Below are 19,070 nucleotides of genomic sequence, written 5' to 3' on the forward strand. Positions count from 1 at the left end.
CATGTCCTGACGTTGGACTTGTCCTCGCAAACATAACGTCACATGATGTTGTTTCTGTTTAAAACACAAACTTTATTGACATTAAAAACACTGCGTGAAACACTGTGACTCCGCCTCCAGGGCGGGGCTGCGTCAGTGCGTCTCCGAGCGTCGACTCCTCAGACTGTAACGAGGCTGTGGTCAGGAAACACAGCAGAGGTCAGAGGTCACACATACACACCTAATGACATCACAATGTGTGGACCAATCACACGATGAGGACCAATGATGTCATCTACCCGTTTGTCCTCTACCAGGACGCTGTACACCAGAGGAGAGGGGCGGGGCCTGCGGTCGTGCCGGCCTGGACTCACTGAGGCATCATGGGCTGTGAGTGGCAACAGGGCGGAGTCAGACATCTGTAAACCTGCAGTACACACGCACACACACACACACACACGCCATGTGACACGTATGTGGTCATGTGACATCAGTGACATCATCACATGAACTGACCAGACTGAGACAGGTGAGACAGGTGTGTGCTGTCTGTGATCAGTGACGTCACTGACTCCTCCTCCTGTTTCCTCCTCAGCTCCTCCTCTCTTCGTCTCCGTCGCTCTGACCCCTGGTGGACGCGTCGCGTCGCAGCGAGGACAGAAGTGTGGCCATCCTCAGTGCCCTTCACTGTCCTCCAAGTGTCAGTGAGACGCTCTGCAGAAGGACAAAAGGACAGACAGACAGTCTCAGCTGCAGTCCCCCTCTGCTCCAGCAGAGGCAGTGGTGTGACTGACCTGCTCTCTGCAGCGCCTCCTGCAGGCCGTGCTGTGTCTGCGTGAGCTGCTGCTGCAGCATCTGCAGACTGTGCTGCAGCGGGTCTCTGTAACGAAGACACGCCAAGACCAGGACACACACGCCCACACACGCCATGATGCGCCGCAACACGCTAACGTACACGCTGAGCCGCTCCTGGGAGGGAGGGAGGGAGGGGGGGAGAGAGAGATCAGGAGCCACAGAGCACAGAGAGAGAAAGAGAGAGATGTCATCATGATGTCACTCACCATGTCACGATGCTCAGGTTGATCAGATGTGATGAACTGATGAATCTTTAACTCCAGGTAAAAATTTAAACACACCAGAGACAAGAGGAGCAACCTACACACACACACAGAGAGAGAGAGCGAGGGAGAGAGAGAGACACACACACAGAGAACACACACAGAGAACACACACACACACACACACACACACACACACACACACACACACACACACACGGAGAGAGACAAATAATGAACAGATAATGATTGACAGCTCCACACATGAACTGGTTTGAGGGCGGTTGCCTATATCTGGGTGATGGGGGTGGGGCTACATGCCACTGGTGACAATGGGGCGTGGTTACCTGGCTCTGAGTGGTAAGGGGGCGCGGTTACCTGGCTCTGAAGTGTAGGGGGTGGAGTTACCTGGATCTGGAGAGTAGGGGGTGTGGTTACCTGGCTCTGGATGAGCGCTGTGTGGCAGTGAGCAGGAAGGCGGCGCAGAGAGCAGCAGCGTTGTAGCAGCAGGAGCTAACACTGTGAGACTCCATCAACAGGAAACTGTGCAGGAAAGAAACTCTGTTAAAGAGCTCAGACAGCGCCACCTGCTGCTCTCTGGAGGAAGAGCTGAGCTCAGAGAAGACTGTACGCAGACCTGAGAGAGAGAGAGACAGTCAGTGGTTAGTTTACCCTCAGTAGAGTCTCTCAGGTCGTTGGCAAAGTAGTTTACCCTCAGTAGAGTCTCTCAGGTCGTTGGTATGGTAGTTTACCCTCAGTAGAGTCATAGTAGTTTACCCTCAGTATAGACTCTCAGGTCGTTGGTATGGTAGTTTACCCTCAGTATAGACTCTCAGGTCGTTGGTATGGTAGTTTACCCTCAGTATAGACTCTCAGGTCGTTGGTATGGTAGTTTACCCTCAGTATAGACTCTCAGGTCGTTGGTATGGTAGTTTACCCTCAGTAGAGTCTCTCAGGTCGTTGGTATGGTAGTTTACCCTCAGTAGTCTCTCAGGTCGTTGGTATGGTAGTTTACCCTCAGTAGAGTCTCTCAGGTCGTTGGTATGGTAGTTTACCCTCAGTAGAGTCATAGCAGTTTACCCTCAGTATAGACTCTCAGGTCGTTGGTATGGTAGTTTACCCTCAGTATAGACTCTCAGGTCGTTGGTATGGTAGTTTACCCTCAGTAGTCTCTCAGGTCGTTGGTATGGTAGTTTACCCTCAGTAGAGTCTCTCAGGTCGTTGGTATGGTAGTTTACCCTCAGTAGAGTCTCTCAGGTCGTTGGTATGGTAGTTTACCCTCAATAGAGTCTCTCAGGTCGTTGGTATGGTAGTTTACCCTCAGTAGAGTCATAGTAGTTTACCCTCAGTATAGACTCTCAGGTCGTTGGTATGGTAGTTTACCCTCAGTAGAGTCTCTCAGGTCGTTGGTATGGTAGTTTACCCTCAGTAGTCTCTCAGGTCGTTGGTATGGTAGTTTACCCTCAGTAGAGTCTCTCAGGTCGTTGGTATGGTAGTTTACCCTCAGTAGAGTCTCTCAGGTCGTTGGTATGGTAGTTTACCCTCAGTAGAGTCTCTCAGGTCGTTGGTATGGTAGTTTACCCTCAGTAGTCTCTCAGGTCGTTGGTATGGTAGTTTACCCTCAGTAGAGTCTCTCAGGTCGTTGGTATGGTAGTTTACCCTCAGTAGAGTCTCTCAGGTCGTTGGTATGGTAGTTTACCCTCAGTAGAGTCTCTCAGGTCGTTGGTATGGTAGTTTACCCTCAGTAGAGTCTCTCAGGTCGTTGGTATGGTAGTTTACCCTCAGTAGAGTCTCTCAGGTCGTTGGTATGGTAGTTTACCCTCAGTAGAGTCTCTCAGGTTGTTGGTATGGTAGTTTACCCTCAGTAGAGTCTCTCAGGTCGTTGGTATGGTAGTTTACCCTCAGTAGAGTCATAATAGTTTACCCTCAGTAGAGTCTCTCAGTGTGAGTCTCAGCTCCTCTCCATTGGTCAGGATCTCCTGTTGTGCCTGTAAGGCAGCACTCTGGGCCTCAATAAGCTCTTCAGCCATCTGCCTGGTGGACTGAAGCTGCTCAGCAACACCTGCTGAACTTTCTGTCAACCTGTTGACATAAACACACCACACACCTGTGACAGGTGTAGTTAACCTGTGACAGGTGTAGTTAACAGGTGTAGTTTACCTGTACATGGTGGTCTCAGCGCGGTTCTGCCAGGTCTCAGACTGCAGGAAGTGACAGATGGCGTGTGTGTGGGTGAAGAACTCTGTGTAAGTGTTGAAGGCCACAGCATCCATCACCCTTGTACACCTGCTGACATCTGACCCTTCAGGGCATGATGGGAAATCCCTGCCAGAGCTGACAGAGAGGTCTGACAGGTCACCGGAGAGTTTAAAGACTCAGCTTTATTTTCACTCCACATTTTCCTTTAACAACCTGTTTCAGTGACATCATTATTTTTAACCTGCTTCACAGTCTTTGCTGGTTACCATGGTGATGCTACATCGCAGCAGTGTGTGTGTGTGTGTGTGTGTGTGTGTGTTACCTGCTCAGGTGACAGTACGTGAACCCCAGCGCTATCCTTCCCTGACTCTCTGACGTCATGTCCTTGCAGCGCGTGTCCAAGTGTTCCAGGGCTTGTGCCCAACATTCTCCGTATCTGCTGTGGGCAGTGAGGCTCTGCACGCGCTGCAGCTGCATCCTGCCGCGCTCTGAGTCCGGTTCGGAACCGAAGCCGGTTCCGATACTGGCGGTGCGTCCGAGCAGCAGCAGCAGCAGAGCGGCCGCACGAACTGCCATGTTTACCTGTGTGTGTGTGGTTCAGCCAATCACAGAGCCGCGTTTAAGTGGGTCAGAGGTCATGAAGGGGTCACAGTCGACTGATCAACTCTTACTTCCGCTTGTCTCCCACTTTACTTTGGGGTGTGTATGTGTGCGCGCGTGGACGTGTTCCCACCTGTCGTTGTTTGAACTCACTGACAGCCAGCAGGGGGCAGCACCTTCCTGCTTTTTATTTTATGCTTATCAGGATATGATGTTCCCTGATGGACCCCCCCCCCCCAACAGCTGACATTAGTTTGTTAATGAAGTGAATCTCAGATCAATAACTGATTATTCCTCATGTGATCAGAAGAATCACATCTGATCAATAAACCTGATCACCTGCTCTCCTCTGGTGTGCGTGTGTGAGAGACAGAGACACTGAGACAAACTCATCAGGGACACAAACGCTTTAGTTAGAAAGAAAAATAAGAAACAGTAAAAACTAGTAGCGTCTACAGCGACAGTGTATTATTGAGCAGAATATTCATCATCATCATCATCATCTTCATCATCGTCATCATCACTACGTCTAAAAACACAACATGGCTGCCGGCAAGACGCACACGATTATAGGCACTAAACTCTGGAACATGCAACATGGTGGCTGGTCACTGAGTCACTGAGTCATGGAGCGAGTCCGATCACAGGGGCAACAGGCGGAGCCACACGTACGCAGAGGGCGGAGCCTCAGGTCTCCATGTGACATCATCAGGTGAGTGAAGGAGGCGTGTCTTAAAATCCATGATGAAAACAGGTTCATGAGTGTGGACGCGACATGGCCGCCACGTAAATCATGTATCCATTTGTTTACTGCAGTGTTTTTTTATTTTTTTTATGAAACTAGCGCGACGTGTAATTCTCACGACAAACAAACTCGTCAGTGCAGATTTACGATCTACGACGTAGCCGCGATCTTAACTAACCACAAGCTAACTTCCTGATCACATAGCCTGGTATATACAGTTCTTATAGAACCATGGTTGTACTGCGACATCAGGAACATGACAAGACTTTTTCTGACGTCGAAACATCTGTCTTAAACGATGTGACCATGTTCTTCTATGTGTCTGCTGTGGTGAAAACGTCCACTAGAGGGAAGCGCATTCTTCCATCTGTTTCTTGTTTTAAGCGATACAAGATTTACTGTAACAGTAGTTAGCTTAGCATTAGCCCTAGGAGAGGAGTCGCGGGTTGTTTATACTCGTGTTACTATTGTAAGTAAACAATCAGTAAACAATCTGTTGCTCTTTGTGAACGCATCACAACATCATGTTGGCGTCACCATGACAACGGTTTCCCCACTGTTTTTTTTGCGGTGTCCCATGATGCATTTCTCCTCTAACCTCCTGTGTGTGATGGTAAACCTGGGCGTGGTGAACTTCTGCGTACGTGTGTCTCCAGGTGAACGTCTGCAGGGTCTGAGTGACAGAAGATTCAGGTGTGAACTGTTCCAGACGTTAAACCAAGAGATAAAGTGAAGAGTCGTTTAAAATAAACGAGGATTCTGTTCCGACATTAAAAAACTTCCTCTGGAAACAGAAAAGACTTAAAATCGATCGAAGACCCTGTACGAAGAATCTCTGCGCTGGAAGAACAGACGTGAAAAAAAAAGTCGCATATTTCTCCTCAAAAACAAACAAAACAAACATCTGTTTCAGTGTCGAACCAACAGTTTGACAAATATTTATGTTAATAAAAGGTAAAGGCTCATTTGTGCTGCGTTTATGTTCAAAAAGAGAAACGTATGTTGCCATTTTTATCCCAGCCACTAGGGCAGTGATTCTTACACACTGGGTCGGGGCCTCAAATGGGTCACAGGAGGCTTTTTTGTTAAGATGAATGTGCATATGTGTGCATATCTTTTGATCATTTACCAAACATCACTTTGAAATGTGTCTTTGGGTCACGATAGTTTGCCATCTTTAAAAAGTGGGCCCACACAGATTTAGGAAACGCTGCACTAGGGGGCAGCAGCGAGACAAGTGTTTCTCACAACAAAAATGGTGATGAAGGCTGAAAGAAAAAGGCTCTGGGAGTTTTTTACAAACTCACAAAATCTGTCCTCAAATAGTTCCTGGTATGTTGTGGTCATCCAGCTTCAACGCCGAGCACAAATGAGCCTTTACAGTTCAGAGATAGGTCATGAATGTGATAGACCTCTGAGGGACTACCTGTCGGGGGCAGTCTGTCTAGAGGTGGACGAAAACATACATTTTTTGTTTATTGAGGGAAAACAATCAAGAAAAAGAAAAGGTGAGATATTTCCGAAACCAGTTTAAGGTGCGAACCGCTGCCCCACATCACCTCTGAGGCTTTCAGTCAAGGACTGGTTTCAGTAAGGAACTGGTTTCAGTAAGGGACCGTCAGTCAACAGGAGGACATTTATAGTCAGTTATTAGCAGGACTTTAAATAAGGGACTGTCAGTCAATAATATCACTTTAAAGCTGTATAACAAAGACAAAACAATAAACTATCAAAATACGAAATAAAAAACAGATCAGGTTATATTTTCCGGAAGCAACATTTCGTTCAGAGTAATGTGTTGTTAAGCGTTGGTTTTTAGTTTTAATACTAACCCCCCCCCCCCTCCCCCACGGAGACTAGCGGGACACAACAGCTGCCTTTTGATTATATACACAAACACACGTTTTTGTCTTTTTTCCTGTCTTTCTTTGTTTTGTTTTTTCTAGAAAAAGACATGATCTCTCCTCCGTCTGACAGAGTCGGTTCTCTATTTCAGAACTTTACAGAGTCTCCAGACAGAATCATACGGAGCAGACGCTGCAACAGTTCTGACCAGCTCTGTCCGATCTGAAAACAGTGTAAAACCTCCGGGAACAGCCCGTTCACGCTCCTTTCACACTGTCCACCTGTCTACGTATCGGTCAGCCAGTTCATGGTCCGACCAATCAGCTGACTCTCTCACTGACAGCAGTCCGCGACTCCACGGTCTCCTCTCGGCTAGGGCGCGGGACTGCGGACTGTGGGACGATATCTCTGAGCTCCCTGCCCTCGCCTGCAGCCTCTGGCTCCGCCCGAAGCCTGGCCCGACCATCTGACCCTGGGACAACACTGACCCCGGCCCCCACCACTGTGGGAGGTCCAGAGGGTCCAGAGTTGGGAGGTCTGGAGGTGCTGTTTGACTCTCCGTTGTCTGGTGCCATGTCCACATCACCTCTTCCCTCCACCCGGGCGTCTTCCACGCTGACTTCTCGAATTGGCGGCAGACCTCGACCTGGCCGTGCAGTGCTCAAGTCTTGAGGTTGTTCACCCTGGTTCTGTTGAACAGAGATCGGGTTGGTCCTAGTTTGGCTGGAAGGAGGCCGGTGGGATGCGAGGTGCTGCATGTGAGGTCTACTGGGCTGAGGGTGGGGCTGGGGTTGAATCTGCTGAAAGTGAGGTTGTGCTTGGGACTGCGACAGGGGTTGGTTTGGCCTTGACTGTCTGGGTTGTGGTCTGTACTGACTTTGGAGTTGGTCATGTGAAAGGTACCTTGTCTGTAGTTGAGACTGAACTTGATGTCTGTACTGAGATTGAGGTTGAGTGTGGGTGGGAGTTCTGGACTGGGGTTGAGGTTGAGCTTGGTTGGGAGTTCTGGACTGGGGTTGAGGTTGAGCTTGGGTGGGGGTTCTGGACTGGGGTTGAAGTTGAGTATGGGTAGGGGTTCTGGATTGGAGTTGAGGTTGAGTTTGAGTGGAAGTCCTTGACTGGGGTTGAGTTTGAGCTGGGGTTCTGGACTGAGGTGGAATTTGGGCTGGGGTCCTGCACTGGGGTTGAGTGTGGGCAGGGATTCTCGACTGGGGTTGAGTTTGACCCAGGTTTCTGGACTGGGATTGAGCCTGAAGTTGTAGTGAAGTTCTGGACTGGGATTGAGGTTGAGTGTGGGCCATGGTTCTGAACTGAGATGGAGATTGTGTTGGGGTAGGGGTTCTGGACTGGGATGGAGGTTGGGTTTGGGCTAGGGTTCTAGATTGTGATAGAGACTGAATATGGGTGGGGGTTCTAGACTGGGATGGAGGTTGAGTTTGGGTAGGGGTTCTGGATTGGGATGACGACTGAGTTTGGGTAGGGGTTCTGGACTGGGATGGAGATTGAGTTTGGGTGGGGTTCCTGGACTGGGATGGAGATTGAGTTTGGGTGGGGGTCCTGGACTGGGGTGAATGTTGTGTGTAGGTGGGGGTCCTGGACTGAGGTTGAGTTTGGGCAGGGGTTCTGGACTGGGATTGAGTCTGAGGTTGAACTGAGGTACTGGACTGGGGTTGGAGTTGAGACTGCAGTGCGTGTTGGGGCTGAACTTGAGACTGTTGTCTGATTTGGCTCTGGGGTTGAGACGGGTTCCTGGGCAGGGTTTCAGGTTGGGGAGCTCTGGGGGGTTGGCTCTGTGGATGTTGATGCCTTGTGTGTGGTGGATGAACATGGAGAGTCGATGTGGACTGGGAAGGGTGAGAGTGAGGTGGGGCATGCTGACCCTGAAGCTGGGTTGGGTGCTGGGCTGAGGAACTGACAGGGTGTGACTGGGCCTTTTGTGATGGTGCCTGGGTATGAAGGGGTGCAGGGTATGAAGGCTGGATTTGGGGCTGGGGGGTTTGTTGGGTATGGGGTTTGATTTGGTGCTGTGGTTGAGGGGAAGGATGTCGAGGTTCAGGCAAAGACTGAAGCACAGCTTTGGACTGTGGTCTGGAAGGGGCTTGCTGGATGTGCTGTGACTGTTGGGTGGTGAATGGCGGCAAAGCCTGGGACTCAGTTTCAGGCCTGGACTGGCTGGAGGGTGCTGGGGGTCCAGGGGCTGAAGAAGAAGGGGGAGGAGGGGGCTGATCCACTGTGGAGGAAGATGACTGTTGGTGGCGATGATGATGGTGGTGGTGGGGGTGATGGTGGTGGTGTTTGTGAGGAGATCGGTCCTTCCTTTTGTGGCTTTTAGATGGGCTAATGCTAGTGCTACTGCTGCTACTAATGCTACTCCTTCCTCCTCCTACCTCTCCTCCTTTATCACCTACATCTTCACCCACCTCCCCCTCCTGGCTTCCTCCTTCTGCTGCTGTTTTCTCCCGGTGCTTTCTCCCTTTATGGGCCTTGTGTCTGTGTGACTGGCTTTCACCTGAAGCAGTGGGCTGGCTCTGGCTTTGACTCTGGCTCTGCTCAGAGGAAGTGGGCTGAGATTCTGAGGTTTGAGTTCCCTCTCTGGTCCCACCCACCCCCTCTACGGTGTCCCTCTTTTCAGTGTCTGTTGTCGTAGCCGCTGGAGTTTGAACACTCTCCCTCTCCTCCAATGTTTCTCTTGTTTTACGTTTTTTGATTGGCAGAGCCGTTTCCTGGACAGCAGGTTTGGTGGAAGACTCCTTGGCTGCTCTGCGTTTGGCCTCAGCAGCCACGATGGCTGCTGCAGCGTAGCTCCCAGCTGTGGGGCTAGTGGAGGTCGATGCGGGTGAAGTGGATGCTGCGGCAGCTGTCGATGCTGCTGAAGCTGAGGCAGGTTTCCTGCCCCGTTTCTTTGGGGCGCTCTGTGGTGGGGGCTGCGGTTCCTGTTCCAATTTTCTCTTTCTCCCGGGACGAGACTTAGGCACCAGGGAAGGAGACGCCACCTGGAGAAGAGTTACAACATTAGCATTCAACAATCACAATAAAATGCAATAAATGTAAATTATGCTGAAGAATTAAAAGCTAAAGAGCTGCATGGCTGAGAATTGCTAGCATTTTATGACCTCTTACAGACTGGTCATACCTTTGAGGCAATAGAGGTGGTGCCAGTGGACGACTCTGCCTTGCTGAAGGGCATCTTGACCAGCAGTTTGCCCGGAGTTTTTTCAACCACACGCTTCATGGCCACGCCCTCTGTAGCTTGTCGCATCTTCCCGCTACCTGCACAGAAGATAAATCCACATAAAAACATGAGGGAAACCAGGAACAAGTTCTGCTCACTGTCCAATTAACTTCACCCCAGTTGACCCGAGTACCTTTGGGCCGCCCACGGCCTCGCCCCGGCGGTTTCACCACCTTTGTTTTTATGGGGGGACGTTTCTCGCGGCGGGAGGGGCTTCCACGCCCAGTGACAGTAAAATCAAAATCATTTGGATCAGTCGTCGTGTCACCAACCTTCTGGAAAAAGGCGATAAGTTCCACCTTGGAGCGAAAGGCTTTTCCTTCCGAACTAAATAGACACAGAAACAAACAAGATGTCAACACTGAAACTGTCACTGTCTGCTCATGGAGTGCAGCATCAGCAGGGGGCGGGATTTACTTGATCAGGTAGACGTCAAATTTCCCAGCCGAGCGTCCCGACTTCCTCTGTTTGAGTTTGCGAGTCCAGCCTTCGGGCAGCGTTGGGTCGTCCCACAGAGGTCCGCGGTCCCGGATGATCGAGCGCCGCTGCCTGGGAGAACCTGCAGACTCACTGCCAGCCGCAGATTCTGACCCCGCTGCTGAGGCCGGGTCTGAGGGGCCTGCTCCTGGATCCACCCCCTGCAGGAAGCGGGACACGTAATGGCAATGACCGGTGTTACGGCACATTAACGCTGAAAACTACGCAAACATTTCCCATCATGAGGTCACATACACATTCAATGTGAAGTTGTAGTTAATATCACGTCAGGGAATGTAACTCCCACAACGCAAAATTTGTGTTTTTTTGTTTTTTTTCGCAAAGCCAAAATCATTTTTCACACTGAGTTTCTTGCACGACTGTAGTCACTGGATCACTCGTGTTCTCACATTACTTTTTTTACTAGAAAACACAACCAGTGACTGATCGCCTGTGGCTAACACTAAGCTAACTATACTACAGGTATCCATCTTCCGTCTAATCCATCTTCTTCACTCACTTTCTGCCCACCCCCTCCCTCTTCCCCCTCATCCTCCATTTGGTGATACGTCAGGATTTTGTGAGAATCTCATGGTTTCACAACATCCTGTCACATGATTAAAGATCAGGAAGTGTGTGATGTCACTGTACTTGACTTTACCTGGCTCTGTGGCTCCGCCCCCGTCCGTGGCTGCAGCCCAGCTGTCGAGGGCGTGGCTGATGTTGTTTCAGCCCCCCGGTCGGCATGGCGACGCTCTTTGCGAGTCTTCTTGGTCTTAGTGTGAGAGCGGTCTCTGGTGGAGAGCTGGGGTTCAACAGGTCGCTCCTCACCTTCATCCCCCTCCTCCCTGTGGATGACATTATACCTGTTCACATGACATCACTCATGACACACATGATGTATAAGATCCTGTGACTTGATCATGTGGACACGCTTTTCACCACTTCATATATGTCGCTGTAAAAAGTCATCACGCAGACACAGGTTATTCACCACTTCATACATCTTGCTGTAAAAGCTAACACTAGTTATTCACCACTTCATAAACATTGCTGTAAAAAGTAACTCTAGTTATTCGTCTTTCATTTACATCACTGTAAAAAGTACATTCAACACAAAGATGCAGGTTTTCACCACTTCATTAACATTGCTTTAAAAAGTAACGCTACTTATTCACCATTTCATTTATATCATTGTAAAAAGTAAAGCTCAACACGCAGACACAGGTCATACGTGATCATTTTATTCAAAGTTTATGAACATACGTGGTTTCTGTAAAAGAGCCACGACACACAAACATAGTTAAAGATGTCGTAAAATAAACTCTTAACTGTCGTTAAACTAGAACACGATCTGTCGGAAATAACAGTTGTGTAAATAAAAAGAAATATCAGGTTTTTCGGAGTGCAGGTTGTAGCAGGGTCTGACAAAGAAGCCGGTATGGAACTGGACTGGATTCAGAAAATATGCGGAGAATTTTCTGTTCACACATGATAAGACTGTAACGTGTGTGTGTATATGTGTGTACAGTACGTATGTAGGTATGTTTATGTGTGTGTTTGTTGGGGGGCGTATGCCAGCGAGTGTGTGAGTGTAATGACTCTGTGTGTGTGTGCGGGGTTAACTCGGGTTAACTGATCCGCCTCTCTCTCACACACATGAAAACATTGTGTGTTTGCTAACCAGCTAGCTTCCGTTAACTCGCTGCCTGTGTGACGGCGGCGGGTGGACACTTCGCTGGTGACCGGGACTGTGATGTTTGTGTCGGACACGGTCGCTCTGACTTTGTGGACAGTTGTGTGAAAGTCAGCGCGGCCTGGCGGGGCTCGGAGAGCGGGCTAAGCTAAAGCTAAGCTCCGGCTACAACAGCCCGAGTACACACTTAGCTCTAAGTTGGTGACGTATTCCCGCTAACCCCGCTCCGCCGCGACAGGCCGCGGAGAAAACCAACGCTCTTTAACTGGAATAAAACGCACGACAGAAAAAGGTGTGCGGTAGGAGGCGGCGGCGGAAGCGGCGCGTTAGCGGAGGATAAATGTAAAGATCTCACTTACAGTCTCTCCTGTCCGCTCTCCACGGCGGCCATTTTTATTTAAATAAATAATTTTATATTAAAAAAAAGCCACCAAACATCTCTGCTCCCTCTGCTGCACCCCGCCCCCTCCGACTCCATTTCCAACCGCCGTCACTCTCCAAACACCGCGAGATCTGCGCCCACAAGAGGTCAGCGCTGTCATTACAGCGCAGGGGCGGCGTAATCCCGCGAGATGTGACGGTCCCGACGCTGTCAGGCGGAGGCGTTCAGGACCGACTCGGAAATCACAGACTATTCGTGTGTCGGAGAAAGTGAAAGAAGGAAAATAACTCGGTGTTTGGTGAAATACAAGCACGTGATTTCAGACTAAAGAGGACATCACATTTTTACATTTTAAATAAGGTCAAAATAAAGGTTCACATATGTTATGACACAGTGATTAGAGTGTTTAAACGTATGATACATCACAAACAAACACATTCTCAGAGTAAACACTGACTGGAAAATGACTTCATCATCACAAATATATCGTAAAAAATGAATTAACCCAACAAACCTCTTTCCTGAAACGATAAAACACAACTGTAACTTTATGTTATGAATGTATTCAGGTTATTTCATTTTTATGTTTTTATGTTTATATTTTATGCTTTATGTTTTTGAGGAAAGGACACCGAAAAACCAATTGCTTTCTTTTATTAAAATGTTAAATACGATTATGACATATTACACTAAATAATATATTATTTCTTCTTCTTCTTGGTTTTTAATGGCGGCTGGCCACCAACATTATGGGGCATTACCGCCACCTACTGAGCTGGGGTGTGGCTCAGGCTCCTTTCACCCCTCCTATCTAAATATAAATACTAATAATATTAATACAAAATAAATAAATAAATAATATAAGAAATAACTACTACTACTTCTTCTAATAACAATAATAATAATAATAATACTAATATTATTATTATTATTATTTATAAACATATTCACACACATACATACTAACTTATAGCTACTATATATATACTTAGACACATAAACATACATATATTCATACATGTAAATACGCACATACACATATATACACACACACACACACACATACACACATATTATATATTATAATCACACAGCACCTTACCTCCAGAGGTTTTCATTTTTAATTTTATATTCTATGTTTAAACTGTTGCATATATTATTTCATTGACATTAACGGATTATCTGAGCGTCATGTCATGGACGTTTACTGCTACAGACTTTTATTTTGGAGGAAAGGTCACCGGAAAAGATCGGTGGATGTAGTTGATCCCGTGGCCATGTGACGTAGAACAAATCCACAAGCGACGTGTGTGAAGTTGTGAACGGTTTGTTCCGGGCCCTAATGAGACGGACTGAACCCGGGTCCCGGTGTTCACACACACACGCATACACACACTCTGACAAACACACTGACAGACGACTGCTGTTAGCCGTTAGCTCGTCAGTGTAAGATGTCGGGGACAGACCTGAGGACAGTCTTCCTCTTCTCGCTGCCCTCCCCTGTTCACTGGGAGTTTTGCCGGGTCATGGACGGACTGTCAGACCTGGACTGGACCCGCTTCGGTGAGTCAGAACCTGGACCTGACTGGGCTAGCGGTTAGCATGGATGTGGACGAGAGGGCGTGTCTAGTTGTTATTCTGTCTGTACTAGCGGCAGGCGGCGCCACCGGGAGTAGAGTACTGCTGTTCCACTATACAGTCCTAGCTCGACTCGGCTCGGCTCTCCTCGGGTTTAGGTATAGTACCTGCTCTGGCTAGGAAACAGTTAGTATTGCATTTACTTCTGTGTAATGTTACAGAGGAACTACTGATCCACTGGTTCATTGGATCTACCTGCTAGTAGGGATGGGGGTCAGTATCTGTATCGGTCCAATACTCAAAATCACTGATTCAGATATCGGACAGATAGAAAATTAGTCATGTTTCAGCTGTTTATTTCTTTTTTGGGAACACAATATTTGTGACACGGTTGGAGATGTCTTTGAAATGACTCCGCACAAATATGTTGTTAACAGCTTCATATGTTCATAAATGGTCTAAAATGACTGTATCGGACTGATATTGGTATTGGACACAATAAGTGGTATCGTCCCACCCCTACCTGGTGTTTGTTTTAGTACCTGCCCTGAGAGGTTCAGCTGAGCCGATACTAAACTGTGACGTCAACAGACTGCCGGCCACAAGTACTAGTCTGTGTTTGTGTCGTGTAGAAAACCACGTCACCACAGTTTCACGCGTGTACGATGACTCCGCCCATGTTGAGGAGGAGCTATGAAGTCATGGAAAACAATGTGAATGATACTAAACTGAGGAGCTAGAACTGTATCATGGAAAAGAGACATCAATCTCTCTGTCTCTGTCCCTCGTAGCGGCAGAAGTCCTCGGGGATCAAACCAGCGTACGATTGGCTGAGAAGCAGGAGAGGCGGACCGACTGGGTGATGAACCAATGGGGGAATAGGAACGGTAGAGTCGGGGAGTTGATTGACCTGTTGGAGCGTCTGCAGCTGCTCCGCCCCCGTGACATCATCTTGAGCTGTGAGTTTACCTCTGATGACCCCTGACCTTTGTTGACCACTGATCCCTGACATCCTGCTTCTGTCTGCAGTGTCCAGTCTGACGTCAGTATCCTCGCCTCCTACTGCCCCACCTCTGGCCCCGCGCCCTGCTCCTAATCAGCCTCCCACCTCTGCCCGCCCTGAATCTTTCAAAACCACACCCACATTAAGCACCTGCGCACAGAGCACAACAGGTACAGCAAGATCTACACAACTGTGATGATGTCATCTGTCCGGAAGTCAGCTGTGATTTCACACAGTGACACTTTAATTAAACTGCCACCTGTTGGCTGCTCTGTGAACTGCTGCTCTATTCTCTTCAGAAGATGAAGGAGGAGGAGGACTGCTGCCTGGACCTGCCCCGCCCCCCTCCAACCTGCTGTCTAAGCCCCACCCACACCCTCAGGTAAGGCGCACACACACACACACACACACACAGTTGTGTTGTAATAATAAAACCATCTTGTGATTGTTCCTCAGAGTGTTGTCCTGCTGAAGTCATGTGAAGGCAGTGGAGGTGGTGACAGGGTGATGTGCTGGTCGTATGAAGAGGTGCATGCTGGGACAAATGGGTTCTCCCCTTCCCTGCAGGTGGGGGAGGGGGGGTTTGGCGTGGTTTACAGAGCGACCATTAGAGACACGGACTGTGCCGTCAAGAGACTGAAACAGGTCGGCCAATCACAACACAGATGAGTTTAAATAATGCTGAGTCACAGGAAACAGCTGTGGTTGTTGATGATGCTGGTTTGTTGTTGTAGGACTGTGTGTTGGGCTGGACTCTGCTGAAGGAGACATTTCACACTGAAGTGGACAAACTGTCCAAGTAAGTGACATCTTCATCTGATCAAACTTTTCAAAATAAAAGTCCCTGGACAAGTTCTCTCGACAGAGTTCTGTCTGTGGTGCGTTCAGGTTCCGACATCCAAACATCGTTGATCTTCTGGGCGTCAGTGAAGGAGGAGGATCAGTGTGTTTGATCTACAGCTACATGGAGAAGAGATCACTGGAGGAGCAGCTGCACACAGTAACTCACACACACACTCAGTGTCACCAGACCTGATAAATGTTGGGATACTCATTTATTTGTGTGTGTGTGTGTGTGTAGGAGTGTAGCGCCCTCTCCTGGTCTCACAGACTCAGTATCATTGAAGGTGTCGCGTCAGCGTTGTCGTTCCTTCACTCGCCTCCTGACAGAAACACGTCGCTCATCCACGGAGACGTCAAGAGGTCAGTGTGAGGTCACACTGTGTTTCACCTCGACTGTGGACACAATGATGTCATAGGTCTGTCTGTCTCCCTGTCTCCTCAGTTCAAACATCCTGTTGGACCGCCACCTGGTGGCGAAGCTGGCTGACTTCGGTCTGGCTCGTTTTGCATGTGCCCGCACGTCAAGACACACGGCGGCACAGACGGCGTCAGTGGGTAAAACAGAGACGATCAGAGGGACGTTAGCGTATCTGCCGGACGAGTACGTGAGGGACGGAGAGCTGGGACCTGCCGTGGACGTCTACAGCTTCGGAGTGGTGAGATGCAGCAGGGGCTGATGGGAAGTGTAATGTGGGTTTACTGTCGTCAGCAGTCACATGACTGAGAAGTCAAATTCAAACTAAACTTAAACACAGAGAAATGTAAATTATATTGCACAGAAGAACATCTTCAGAATATTGATGTGTTGTTTTGTGTGTGTGTCAGGTGTTGTTGGAGGTGCTGACCGGTCGTCGAGCTCTAGACAGAGATGTGAAGACAGGAGACAGATACCTGGTGAGGACACAGTTTTTAACTAGTGTCTGGTTAAAACAAAAACTGGTGTGAAACAGTTTGAAATTTGTGTGAAACTGGTGTAAACCGGTGTGGAACTGTGTGAAATTGGTTTACAATAGTGTGAAATTGTATGAAACAGTATCAAACTGGTGTGAATCCTTCTGAAGAGGTGGACCAGGGCCTAAGCATATTAAAAGTTTCTTTGCCAACATTTAACTTCATGTCATTCTGCTTCTGGTCCTGGTTCTGGTCGGGGGTGCGTAGAAGGACCTGGTGAAGGAGGTTACAGCAGGTCCATCTGGTTCTTGTGCAGCAGCCTGGAGGAAACAGCTGGATCACCGGCTGATAACAGGTCAGTGTTTCTGATGAGGTTCAGCACAGACCTCCGTGTTCAGGTCTGACCTCCACATTCTCCACGTGTTGTCTGCTGTGTCTACAGGGGGCGCTGCAGATCCAGTTGGCTGGATGGACGTGGCGACTCTGGCCTGCAGATGTTTAGACAGGAGGAAGAAGAGACCTTCGATGAGTGAGGTCTGAAGGATCAGCCACAAAATCACTTCACTTCAGTATCATACAGATTAGATGAACTTCAGTTTAAGATCAGTTAAGTGAAGGAGTTAGTGTCAGGTGAGCTGAAGGTGTGAGATGTTCTTCAAAGTTGCTCTTATTTTCTTCTCAGGTGTTTAAAAAACTAAAGGAGATCCACAACATGGTGGGCGGGACCAGATCCCCCCAGCCTGTGGCCCGTCCACCCAGCCCTGCCTTCGAATCTAGTATGGACTCTCTTTCCAGTCGGCTGTCTAAACTGGGACCACTTAAGGACATGGACCTCCCGGCTGTCCCTCACCCCCTCCACTCCTCCTCCTCCTCTTCGTTCATCGGTCCATGTGAAACTGATGAGAGTCGCGGATTCTCTCAGTATGACCTTCACTCCCACTGCAGGTCAAACGGAACCAGTTCCAGGTCGGTCTCCCTATCCACCAGAGACCAGTATCAGTGTCCACAACAGTCCAGTCAGTCTTCTGTCCCTGTTGAGGACCAGTACGACCCCCTAAGACCAGGGGGCGGGGCTACAGCAGGACTGCACACAGTCCGTGAAAGCCTGTCTCCTGCAGGGTCCTTGCAGTCATCATCATCATCATCATCAGTTCACATCAGTCCCAGTAAGCAGCAGCGTCTCCTGGAGACGACGAAGGTTCTGGACAAGGACGGAAGAATCCGGACTGTGGAGCTGCTGCCGTCTGATGACCCCTGTACGTATGACCTCTGACCTTCTGCTTTATCCTGTTTCTCTGTGTCACATGACATCACAGCTTGTCTTATTGTCTCCAGGTGTGTTTGTGTCCTGTCTGTCCTTGTGTCATTGTAATGTCTCACATGCTGGTGTTTTGATCATGTGACAGATGGAGGCCACAGGTCGCAGGATTCCAGGGGACCAGAGGAGAGCGACGAGCTGGATTATCTTCCGGCTGAACACACCTGACGGAGCGCAGACAGGTGTTTTCCACCTGCAGGTGGTGCTGTGGTTTCCGTTAATGCTTGACTTTTCACGCGTGCCTCAAACGACTTTACCCGAAGGTACGAGTCGTCATCGACGTGGACGATCCCTGAGACTGTCGTCACACACTGGCCTGATCAATCCACACTAATCGGATTGATCAATGATCGATCAGCTCACTTCTATTTATTCTCTGTAAAGTCTCTAAAAGAAGCCAAATAACTTCTGAAATGTCCAATATTTTCACTTTAAATCATCTTATTACTATGACCTTTATAGATTTGATACAAATGTTTATCATGTTTGTTTGTTTACATGAACAATCACTGCTTCATGTCTGTAAACCTTTCTCTGCCAAAGTCAATATCATTATTATTATTATTGTTGTTGTAATTTTTTTATGGAGTCTGAGCACTAATCTAGCTCTTTTATTAAAGGAACAGTATGTAAAATATATCATTTATTGTTGGTGTTTCATGTTGCAGCTGAATATCCTTCATAAATAAACATAAAACACGTGTTAATAATAACAGCAATGGAGCAGCAGCAAGGAAAACTCGCGGGGGAGAGAGAACACCCTTCATGCACCATAACCCCCAGAAAACCCCCCTACAAGACACCCAAAGTTCTTTACATAAAAAAAAAAAAAATTAAATAGTAGGAATAAAACATACAGTAAAAAAATTTAAATAAGAATCAATAAAAGTTTTAAAATATATCATAAGAACAGAGCCCTGTGATGACTGGTGTGACGCCGCCTATCGCCCGATGTCAGCTGAGATTGGCACAGCTCCCCCTGCGAGCCTCATTTGGAGGATAAAGCTGCAGATGATAGATGGATGAATAAGAACAGAGTTTAAGTTCACTGTGCTACCGGTACATGTTTTATTCAAAGTTTTGAACAGGAAAAAAGCATCAAAGACTTCACAGGAGGCAGAAGTATTTTCTCATCCTCATAAACTGCACACACTGGTACAGTGAAGTGACCTTAAGATGGAGCAAGAGATAAGGTGACTAATTATTATTATTTTGTTCTTTGTT

General features: G+C 48.3%; 3 protein-coding genes across 7 annotated transcripts; 1 reads left to right on the plus strand and 2 right to left on the minus strand.

Annotated features, from left to right (window-relative positions):
- Positions 1 to 16: 16 nt before the first annotated feature.
- On the minus strand, positions 17 to 4,062 carry LOC131468088 (uncharacterized). 2 transcript variants are annotated; one of them, XM_058641961.1, is made up of 9 exons: positions 3,559 to 4,062; positions 3,198 to 3,371; positions 2,962 to 3,119; positions 1,476 to 1,674; positions 1,041 to 1,134; positions 774 to 948; positions 496 to 693; positions 279 to 367; positions 17 to 174 (listed from the first exon to the last, which is right to left on the minus strand). In XM_058641961.1, exons 1-9 carry the CDS (start codon positions 3,810 to 3,812, stop codon positions 133 to 135), a joined length of 1,383 nt encoding a protein of 460 aa, XP_058497944.1. In that variant the 5' UTR covers positions 3,813 to 4,062; the 3' UTR covers positions 17 to 132. The 2 variants fall into 2 exon arrangements, with proteins under 2 accessions (XP_058497944.1, XP_058497943.1); XM_058641960.1 differs by having other exon boundaries at positions 279 to 406.
- Positions 4,063 to 4,228: 166 nt separating this feature from the next.
- Positions 4,229 to 12,342, minus strand: mecp2 (methyl CpG binding protein 2). Of its 3 annotated transcripts, none has more exons than XM_058641955.1 (6): positions 12,191 to 12,342; positions 10,797 to 10,983; positions 10,076 to 10,296; positions 9,792 to 9,985; positions 9,560 to 9,696; positions 4,229 to 9,419 (listed from the first exon to the last, which is right to left on the minus strand). In XM_058641955.1, exons 1-6 carry the CDS (start codon positions 12,220 to 12,222, stop codon positions 6,747 to 6,749), a joined length of 3,444 nt encoding a protein of 1,147 aa, XP_058497938.1. In that variant the 5' UTR covers positions 12,223 to 12,342; the 3' UTR covers positions 4,229 to 6,746. The 3 variants fall into 3 exon arrangements, with proteins under 3 accessions (XP_058497938.1, XP_058497937.1, XP_058497939.1); XM_058641954.1 differs by having other exon boundaries at positions 10,076 to 10,356; XM_058641956.1 differs by lacking the exons at positions 10,797 to 10,983; positions 12,191 to 12,342 and having other exon boundaries at positions 9,931 to 9,985; positions 10,076 to 10,134.
- A 1,114-nt stretch (positions 12,343 to 13,456) lies between these two features.
- On the plus strand, positions 13,457 to 18,482 carry irak1 (interleukin-1 receptor-associated kinase 1). 2 transcript variants are annotated; one of them, XM_058644243.1, is made up of 14 exons: positions 13,457 to 13,776; positions 14,583 to 14,750; positions 14,821 to 14,964; positions 15,097 to 15,176; positions 15,251 to 15,439; positions 15,529 to 15,593; positions 15,683 to 15,794; positions 15,876 to 15,997; positions 16,080 to 16,293; positions 16,463 to 16,531; positions 16,796 to 16,883; positions 16,971 to 17,062; positions 17,211 to 17,784; positions 17,935 to 18,482. In XM_058644243.1, exons 1-14 carry the CDS (start codon positions 13,665 to 13,667, stop codon positions 18,012 to 18,014), a joined length of 2,109 nt encoding a protein of 702 aa, XP_058500226.1. In that variant the 5' UTR covers positions 13,457 to 13,664; the 3' UTR covers positions 18,015 to 18,482. The 2 variants fall into 2 exon arrangements, with proteins under 2 accessions (XP_058500226.1, XP_058500225.1); XM_058644242.1 differs by having other exon boundaries at positions 13,461 to 13,776; positions 15,094 to 15,176.
- The last annotated feature ends 588 nt before the right edge of the window (positions 18,483 to 19,070 follow it).

The sequence above is a fragment of the Solea solea genome, chromosome 11 (genome assembly GCF_958295425.1).
Source record: "Solea solea chromosome 11, fSolSol10.1, whole genome shotgun sequence".
In the NCBI taxonomy this organism is placed as follows: Eukaryota; Metazoa; Chordata; class Actinopteri; order Pleuronectiformes; family Soleidae; genus Solea; species Solea solea.

What these genes read in the sequence shown, in the direction of transcription:
- LOC131468088 (XM_058641960.1), bottom strand. Translation starts at nt 3,812, where the DNA reads ATGGCAGTTCGTGCGGCCGCTCTGCTGCTGCTGCTGCTCGGACGCACC. An exon ending in GCTGAGACCACCATGTACAG is followed by an intron (nt 3,120 to 3,197) that starts GTAAACTACACC and finishes TTATGTCAACAG; the next exon opens with GTTGACAGAAAGTTCAGCAG. An exon ending in ACTGAGAGACTCTACTGAGG is followed by an intron (nt 1,675 to 2,961) that starts GTAAACTATTAT and finishes TCTCTCTCTCAG; the next exon opens with GTCTGCGTACAGTCTTCTCT.
- mecp2 (XM_058641954.1), bottom strand. Translation starts at nt 12,222, where the DNA reads ATGGCCGCCGTGGAGAGCGGACAGGAGAGACT. An exon ending in GAGAGCGGACAGGAGAGACT is followed by an intron (nt 10,984 to 12,190) that starts GTAAGTGAGATC and finishes TGTCATCCACAG; the next exon opens with GGAGGAGGGGGATGAAGGTG. An exon ending in GGGCGGAGCCACAGAGCCAG is followed by an intron (nt 10,357 to 10,796) that starts GTAAAGTCAAGT and finishes ATGTTTGCGTAG; the next exon opens with TTTTCAGCGTTAATGTGCCG.
- irak1 (XM_058644242.1), top strand. Translation starts at nt 13,665, where the DNA reads ATGTCGGGGACAGACCTGAGGACAGTCTTCCTCTTCTCGCTGCCCTCC. An exon ending in GAAGTGGACAAACTGTCCAA is followed by an intron (nt 15,594 to 15,682) that starts GTAAGTGACATC and finishes TGGTGCGTTCAG; the next exon opens with GTTCCGACATCCAAACATCG. An exon ending in AGAGACCTTCGATGAGTGAG is followed by an intron (nt 17,063 to 17,210) that starts GTCTGAAGGATC and finishes TTTTCTTCTCAG; the next exon opens with GTGTTTAAAAAACTAAAGGA.